Source organism: Mesocricetus auratus, unplaced genomic scaffold (assembly GCF_017639785.1).
Source record: "Mesocricetus auratus isolate SY011 unplaced genomic scaffold, BCM_Maur_2.0 Super-Scaffold_100004, whole genome shotgun sequence".
Taxonomy (NCBI): Eukaryota; Metazoa; Chordata; class Mammalia; order Rodentia; family Cricetidae; genus Mesocricetus; species Mesocricetus auratus.
The window spans coordinates 82,303,974-82,313,589 of record NW_024429189.1 but is presented as its reverse complement, the minus strand read 5'-3'; the positions used below and the strand labels follow the sequence as shown (position 1 = coordinate 82,313,589).

At 39.9% G+C, this 9,616-nt stretch overlaps 1 protein-coding gene across 5 annotated transcripts in view; it reads right to left on the bottom strand.

Annotated features, from left to right (window-relative positions):
- Cdin1 (CDAN1 interacting nuclease 1) overlaps window positions 1-9,616 on the bottom strand; it is a 212,623-nt gene that overhangs the window by 146,419 nt on the left and 56,588 nt on the right. For all 5 annotated transcript variants that reach the window (XM_021231048.2, XM_040746016.1, XM_021231052.2 and 2 more), the window contains exon 4: window positions 2,795-2,855. In XM_021231048.2, coding sequence (XP_021086707.1) covers window positions 2,795-2,855 — 61 coding nt within the window. The remainder of the gene's footprint in view (window positions 1-2,794; window positions 2,856-9,616) is intronic.

Here is a 9,616-nt window from a genome sequence, read left to right as displayed (position 1 = left end):
ATGATGATAATAAATTGCCTACTCATTTGTAAAAGTATTTTCTTTTTCAGATTATTCATTAACCATTGATTAATTTTACCAGGAAATATGTATGTTTTCTAAGGACAATGATGCCTCCCTAATAGGAGCCTTTTTATACTGAGTGTAAAATGGGAAATATTCCTCATATATTATCACTAGGAATTTTTCTTGACAGGTATTCAAGTCCCATGCTCACACCAAAATTTTATCTTGATTTAGTAACTAGACAAAGAGGGTAGCTTCATTTGTATGAACAGTTTTCTTTTTTCAAATATGTATGTACTTGGATGCCCTTACATTCCCTAAGTAGAAAGAAATGCTTTCCACGGAGCTGCTTATTCGTAGTAACCCACATCAGGGCTGACACATGAAAAATGGTGAAATTACTGAAGGTAGTCCAGCCTGAATAAGGACTACCTTATTAGTTCAGGTACCTGCATCTCTCTAATTTTCATATTAATCATGTGTCCATCTTGCTCTGAAATAGGGCCATCATGCTTCATGTCAGAATTTAGCATGTAAGTAAAATTCATAGTGCTTCAAATGTAACTTGAAAATATTTGTGTGGAGGGAACAGAATGACGGATCATATAATCACTAACAGAATGAGATTTCCTAAAATGTTCATTTTCAGGCTTGATCAAGAAAAATGGTATTAAGACATTTATGAAACCAATGATGGCTACCTAGATCCCTTATTCCACCCAAATCAACAATAACACAGTGCTTTTGTAAAAGAGGAGAGTTGCTGCACAACACAATGTACAAGCTACACATTTCTCATCAATTTTTACAGTTTCCACTGATTAAATATATATTGACTCATAAAATATTACCATCACATCACTTGCCACCAGATATAAGCGTATGTCCTTTAAGTATTAACTAGCATATAAACATGGGAGCCTGGATGTTTAGAAGCCATAATCTGGTACCCACCATTTCCAAATTACCCTAATGCATTAGTAATCTCATGCAAAGTTGTTCCTCTGCACTAACTGGGCACCAAAAAGAAAGGGGGTAAAATCTCTAAGCCACTATTTCTTCGGTGGAGGCTAAATATTGCTATATAGTCATGGCAAATAGAAGACTTGTTGATGTAGGGAAATACATGGTGATGGGTCAGATTTTTCCATACAGTTAAAAGGTAGAAGCTGAAATCAATTCCATAAACTAAGCTCAACAGAAGTATCCATTAAAAATTCGAATGAGCAGCTGGAGAGTTGACTTTGTGATTAAGAGCACTGACTACTCTTCCCTAAAACCTGGGTTTGATTCCCAGGACTCAGGTGGCGGCTTAAAACCATCTGTAACTCTAGTTCCAGAGAATCTGACACCCTCCTCTGGCCTCCTAATACAGGCACAGACAAGGTACACAGGTATACAAGCAGGCCAAACATCCATATGCAAAAAAAATAACAATACATCTTTTTTAAAAGTAACATTCAAATGAATATAAAGTGCTACTTTAGAGAACTTCCACCGTCAATGTGATCATCTGTAAAAGCAAGCTCTACAACTGCATCACTTTTTCCCAGATGCACCTACAATGCTCCTAGCTCCCTCCTCTCTTCAGCAGAAGATAATCCCTAAAATTCTACTTCGTGCTCAGGTACCGCAAGTCACTAAGAGTGGCAACTTAAAACAACAGCAGCAAAATGCCTGGAGATCTTTAGCTCCCACCCTGTTCTAGACGTAAGGAAATAAGACACAGGAAAAACTGTTCTGTGTGTTAGCCACCCTATCAGCTTGTGATGCTTCCCAGACGATTAAAACCATCTTGTAACTGATGGGTAATTGCTCTTCTGCTGACTGCAGCAGTGTGCAGCAGGCATGAGCTGCAAGAGAAGCCATCCTTCCTTCCTAATGCAGCATGCAGTACTTGCTGCTCCTGCAACGCTTAATGTTCATGGCACAGAGTCATCTTTAATGCAAACACACATTTTCTGCCTTGCCTCTCTGTTTCCCATTATAACACAACAGAGAAACAGTGTGCATTTCATGCCGTCCCTATGAGGTTTGCATAAGCCATTCCACTCAGACTCAATACTGTATTGCTCTCATTACAGTGGATAAATATTTTAGAGTTTAGGAATTAAATATTTTATTTTTCGGTAGGCTCTCTGCAACTATTGTGAACTTTCTGCTGTTTCTTCACTCACAGGAAATCTTCAGGGTTTCCTTTTGAAAATGCTAGGCTGTTAGCTGTTTCCCCACACAGGAGCAGATCAGAGTTAACAAGTAAGTTCCATAAATCACTTCATACTTGGTGTTAATAAGAATATTATGTTTCTTTATGGGAAGGTGCTTTTCCATAGGCTTGTATCCTTTATTGTAACAAAAGTTTACAAAAAAATGAATCAAGTAAGTGATATATTTTTAATATAAAATTTCTCACTTTGTTTTGATAATAGTTATCATAGGTTTTCTTGGCACGCATCTCTTTACTTGATGTAGGTATTTCTCATGCTAAATTAAGGCAGCCAATCCTAAGAGCATGTTCGGAGCTGTTTGGTTGAAATTTTCCACAAAGTAAGAAGCAAAGAAGCTGTTTGTACATTTGCCTTAAAAGAAGTATACTAATTATGTCAACTGATTTATTAATTCGTGAAGTTCTTTGTCCAATTATTAAAAGTACAAAGGGACCAGGGAGCAATTTAAATGTCTAACACACCTCAAAATCTTTCCTTTTTTTTAAGTTAATTAAAATTCTGAGCAGCACTGCTCTCAAAAGGCCCCTTAGGTTTAAATAAAATCATAACAATAACATTACCTCATTGGCCAGCTCCAGGAGCACAGGGGCTGCTCCGTTTTTCTCCACACCGTTCAGATACCTGGATAGACAAAGGCAAGTGGTCACACAGTGACGAGGAAAGGCCAGCACAGACTTGTTAGTATCCCCTGAGTATCCATGTTTCTCCTGGGCAAATGCCGTGCTCAAGTCTTGTCAAAGCGTGCTACATCACAGGAAAGTAGTGAAGAGAGAGACGGCACAACAACCTCCCTCCAATCAACCAACTAATGAAGCTGAGGCAGGAGGCACAGCCACACCAGTCTCCCTCCATTGCTTCTGCCACTTTGAGAAGTAAGTGAACAAGAAGGGATTTCTAGACTCCCATCTACGGCACCCTGCATCACACAGTCATCACGCAGGAAGAAGGAAAGCCAACTTTCACAGTTTAGACAAAGCATGTAGGCATGTCAGCACCCATGCTACCGAGACCTTACACCCCTGACTGGCAATTGGAGCCATCATCTCATCTGCCCTATATTTCTGTAATAACCTCCAGCCTTCACCATCAAGCTGAACTTTCACAAGCCAACAAGCACAAAACCCCAGGTTCTCCCAGATATGGCAGATGGATGGTTTGCTTTAATTAGACTTTCCAAATATGGTATCCTCTTCCTGTAAGGGCTCTGAACACCCATGTTCCATCCCAAAGCTGCACAGCATCCACTTACCAGGTACCATGAGGTTCTTTATAATATGTATCTTTTGATGTTTTTCTACTAGTGGTTGAACCTAGCAATTTACACGTTAGGCATGGGCTCTACCACAGAGCTCTATCACTAGCCTTCTTTGTGCTTTTATGAACCTGAAACATGGTTTTACTGAGTTGGCAGGCTGACCTGTACTCCTCCTGCCTTAGCCTGGAATTACAGGCCTGAGTCAGTAGGTCTGAGCATAGTCCAGTTCCTAGTCACTCTACTTGGCCAGCCTCATCTCCAGCACTGTCTTCTACACTTACCCTTCGCACAGCTACAGTACCACGGTCTTCAGTCCACCATACATGAATAAGTTCACTCCCCTTCATATACTGATGGGAAGCAATCTCTGACAGAGAACACGGAATAAGGTATTGCCAAGCCAGAGAAGTCCACCTATTTATGAAATATGTTCCAACATATTCAGAGAATGCCCGAACCAATAGAGAGCTCTGAACTCTACATATATGATACTTTCCGATGTATACATATGCTCAACAGAAAGATTAGCTTATAATTCCAAATAAGAGATTTATAACAGAGCAATATTCCATAACAACAGTTATATAAATGTGGTTCTGCCCCTCTCTTATTGAACTTTACTCAACTTTCTTGTGATAACTGTGTGAGATAACACAAGGCCTACATCATAAGAGGAAGTGAGATTACCGATAGGCACTGTAACCCAGCTTTAGGCTACTACTGTTCTGACAATAGGTCAGCAGGATGATCATGGAGCAGATGACCACAGATAACCCGAGCCATGGATAGCAAAACACTGGAAAGAAAAGGACTTGTCTGTCTCAACCTCATCTCCCAGTGTGATGCTCATAAGGGAGCTAGATTTCATTCAGTTTATTATATCTACCACAATTCTTGGCTTATAAAGGATGATTATATAGTATATATGCATACATACTTTTTCTTTACTAATACTAAAATAACTTTTAAATTCACATTAGATAATCTAGCAATATTACCTAAGGATATTTTTTCTAACGTGTCTTATTTGATCAAGTAAGTTAAAGTTCTTTGTTGATAGTTTAAAAACAGAGTAAATAAATAAGTTCTGCCGTGTAACTACCAATAGCAAATACTGCATTATATAATAACTTAAGCAAACAGGGTCAACCAATTATAGGGACAGTAGTGGGGTTATTATACCTTTAAATAATTCAAACTAATCTTCTCACATACAGGGGCCCTTCCTAGCTATAACTGTATTAGGTAGGAAACCACTGAGGAAATGGGGACCCCAGAAGCATTGGTGAGAGAAAAGCAAGTGTTGGTTTGAAAACAGGCCCAGAAGCAGAGGAGGGGGTAAATAAAGACAGTCCCCCCCAAAGAGAAAGAACCCAGAACATGGCAACAGTGGTTTAAAGAAGAGAGCCCCAGCCCGGCGGTGGTGGTGCACGCCTTTAATCCCAGCACTCGGGAGGCAGAGGCAGGCGGATCTCTGTGAGTTCGAGGCCAGGCTGGACCGACAGCCTCCAAAACAATACAGAGAAACCCTGTCTTGTAAAATCAAAAAAAAAAAAAAAAAAAAAAAGAAAAGAGAACTTCAGCCTGTATTTCTGGTGCACTGACAAATCTGTTCAAAGAATAAGATAATCAATCTGTGTGGCCATGTTATACCAAATAAGTGTGAGAAGCACAAACTCTCCAAGAGCTCCAACCCTGAGTCTAGTATTTAATAGCATACCGTCACCAGGGTAGCTTTAGTATTCAACACTTATCATTCAAATATACATCAAATACTTTTGAGAGCTCTGGGTTAGGCCTTAATCAGGGCTCTGAAGAAACAACAGGAAATCAAGCATCCCTTTTGTTATCATCACAAAGACATGACATCCTTCAGACAACGATAAAACAAAGAAACAAAAATAGAAGACATAAATACATAATACCTTGTACAATAACATTTAAAAGTAGGTGAGTTGGACAGGAAGCCTACCTCTAAGGGAGTGGCACTTGAGTCTTGCATAAAGTGAAAGAAGGGGTAAGCCAAGATGTGTGTTTTGGGAGCAAATTACACTAGAGACCTGTTGTTTTGAGTCTAAATTGCACGATTTCTGATAAGAGGTGCACCCATCACTAGATTGGTAATACACAATGGGAGCTTCTAACAAGTATAAACAAACAGGAATTGGTCAAACAGTAACCCCAATGTACACAGTCTACATACATTTAGTGCAAATTCCTAGTGCGGTGAGTACAAAGGCTCCTCAATAGCTCACATGAGGACAGCCGCCTCAAGGAACTGATGAAATCTACCCAGGTCAGCACAGTGACGCACATGTGAAGCCACAGAACTGGAGGGAGGAAAATCACAGAGTCACGATTACCACAACAGATTGACCAGCCAGCAGAACTGAATCATTCAAGTCCAGATCCACCCAGAGGCTGTCTCAAATAAGAAAAAAGTAAGTAAATAGGTGAAGTGCTAGCTGGGAAAACACCTGATGTCAACTTCCGGCCTCCACACTCACGTGTACACACACACACACACACACACACACACACACACACACACACACACACACAGTGGAAAATTTACATATACCTCACACACACATAGAAAAGACCCTTAGAGAAGACCAGTTTTATAATGTCTGACTAGAAGATCTGTGATCATGACATCATGCACTTACTTTTAAAACAGTAGTGTTGGAGATACAGCTCCGTAGTAGAGCTCTTCTCCAGTGTGCACAATATCCTAGGTCCAATCCTCAGTGTAAAACACACAAAACCCCAAAACTCTGCCACTGCTGTCTCTCCTTTTGGAATGTTCTCTTCTCCCCATCAAACCAGTAAGGGCCATTCTTATTTCAAAATGGGATCTGTTTTCCACTATTCCGGCCACTCCATATGGACAAGCAACAGAGCTGCGCTGTATGTTCTTGCAACATACCTGTTGACATTTCCCTTACTGAAATTCACATATTTAGGGACACAGTTATCTGCCATTCCACAGAACAGTTGAAGGCAAGTGCATGGGAAGCTACCAGCAGGACAGTAATGTGCAGTAAATGGTGCTACTGGACATCTCAGCTTTTTCTTGCTATGACAAGAAAGCCAACCTGAGGAAGTAAAGACTTATTTTGGCTAATGGCTTCAGGGTATGGTCTGCCTCTATCTCTCAGGTCAGAGGTGAGTGATAAGTCACTGCATGGGACAGGGTGGATGAAAGAAGCTACTCACCTTGGGTCAGCCAGGAAGCAGACAGACAGGAAGTGGCCAGGAGAAGATGTAGGCTCTAAAGACACACTCCCAGTAACATACTGAATGGTGTGACCTGCATACATGGCATGTCTGGTCTTTTTAGTTATTCCCATCCAGAAATGCCCTTGTTTATTTAACATGAGAAGTGTGTTTTCTATGTCCCAGGCATTTGTCAATCTAGTCATCCGACTCTCAAAATTAGCATCAGAATGGAATCAATGTTCAGAAACCAGTTTTATCATGCACTGTCAATTTCAGGTCTCAACAATTCTTTTCTCCATGTCAACATCTTAGAAAATTCAATTGATCTGATTCTGTAGCACTGCTAAAGCCGTTTCCTGAGCTAGTGTGGTTAGAAGGGATGGAAGATAGGATTGCCAAACTTGCTACTAACGGAAACTTACAGATCTGACCATCTGTGATGGTCAATATTCACTGTCAGCTGGGTTTGCTTTGGAATCACCCAGAGCTGAGTGTCTGAGGATGCTGAGGTCGTTTCAAGTGGTGAACAGAGGAGAGGAGGCTCAATCAGGATAATAACAGGAGGAAGCCAGCTGAGTCCCAGCATTCCCTGTTCTCTGTGAGGAGCCTCAGCACACCTCTGCTGCCATGCAGAATACATTCACAAACCACAGGTCAGTACAAATCCTTCCTTCTGTAGGTCACTCATCAGGATCTTGAACGCAGCAACCCAACCATGTGCACACAAAAGTCATTTGGAAAACTCAAGATAAATTTCACCACATATGGTCCTGTATTGGAATAGAATAGCACAGTGCAATGGGATAGAGAACTGTTTCCAAGTGAACACTGTCTGTAAATATCCCACTGAGAAGATTTCCCCACCAAGGCAAAAGCCCAGGAACACACTTTCTACTGTTGTCCTGACCCTATGAAGTTTTAGTGAATCATGGGGCTCTCATGGAAACCACTGACTCTGAATGCCCAACTGACATAATCTCAGTGGTAACTAGAATGTGGATTCAGAGGTTCTCATACTGCCAGCAGGAATATCACCAAGACGCTTCTAGACAGTAATTTAGCAACATATAATCAATTTCTAAATGTCCACATTGTTTGCACCAGTAATTACATACACAGAAATCAACCAGTGCCGATGAGTCAAGCATCACGATGTTTACCACAGTATTATTTACAGTATCAAGACACTGGGGACATACTTGGTCCTCAAAGGAATAACCTCAGAAATTCAGTCTTTTATACGATGAAGTAAGGCAACTAATAAAAGAAAAGGCTTTTTACAAATTAATATTATCTCACATACATTTTTCCACTCAAAACATCCAGGATCCATAGTTGCATATGACCTTGTCTATGTAAGAACGGGCTGTCAGAAGGCAGGGAAGAAACTTTAACCAGTAGTTATCTCTGAGTGGCACAATTATGGGCAATCATTCATTCCTTTCTGTGCCATCACAAATGGCCTTAATTTTCACAGCAAGTGGTATTACTTTTATAAAGGAAAAAAATTAAATAAGTTGCTATGAACATTTTTCCATCGCTTAAATATGTGTGGCTAAAACACACATTGCCTTTATTCTAAAAATCCTAAAAAACAAACATGAACCTTTTAAATTCAATTTACCTTGGCAAAACCCAGGACATTTGACCTGTATGTTTCCAACAACAGGCTGGTGAGGCTGGTCTGCCTGGAAGGTGAGAATGTGGCTGGCTCCCACAGACACACACAGAAGAAACAGCCAGTGGGTACAGACACTGGGTGGTGAGGGGGCTTTCCGCTGAGTCTCAATTACAGCCTCCGTTCTGCTTTTATTTCAATTTTAATGCCTTACCATAACTGAGACTTTAATATTTAAAAAGACATTATTTTTATAACCTTATGACCACTCACTCTAGTAATTACTCACTGTTCATTATTTGGTAACTATTAATTTTTTTCTATTATTTTAAAATAAAACCATCCAGATAATAGAAAAAAGTTCACTTATCAGTAATTACTTGGACATTTCTTTTTCAGTGCTGGGGATTGAACCTATATCCTTGCACAAGCAAAGCACATGGTCTACACCCTACTGCAAACCAAGCCCTCTTTTTTTTTTTTTTAATTATGAGAAAAGATCTCACAAAATTACTGACTCTGGTTGTGTACCTGAGATTCTCATGCCTGGGCACCCCTAAAGTTGGAATTACAAGCTTGTGCCACTAGGCTTAGCGTGTGTGTGTGTGTGTGTGTGTGTGTGTGTGTGTGTGTGTGTGTATACATGTGTGTGTTTATATGTATATACAAACTCACATATATACATATATACATACACACATATATACATATATACACATATAGATAGATAGATAGATAATAGATAGATAGATAGATAGATAGATAGATAGATAGATAGATAGATAGATAGAGAGATACACACAAACACTTTTGATTAAGCTAGCTTTTGAACGTAGATGGTTTTGAATTGATTTAATTTCAGGAATCTTTACAGTGAGGCAAACGAGTGTGAGAGCAGCCCTGTCACTATTCATCAAGCCTCACATTTCCCCGACCACAGTACATACCACTCTCCAATGCTGCTCTCCTCTTTCACCACACAAGGCTCTACATCTTAGCATGGCCCTGATTCCATCTGACAGCCTAGGACTATGAAGTTTACATAGATACATTTTATACAGATGTAGTGGTACATGTCGATAAGCATAGTCTGAGGCAGGTGAATTGCCAAGTCAGAGACCAACCTAGGTTGTATAATAACAATCTGTCTCAAAACAAACAATTATTTCTTTGCATGTAAAAAAATAACATTTAACATTACAATTTTGTTATTATCTACAAGCCAAAGCATTTATAGGTCCTGTAGAACTACTGTAGGTCCCATAGAACTTAAATATAAATTTCACC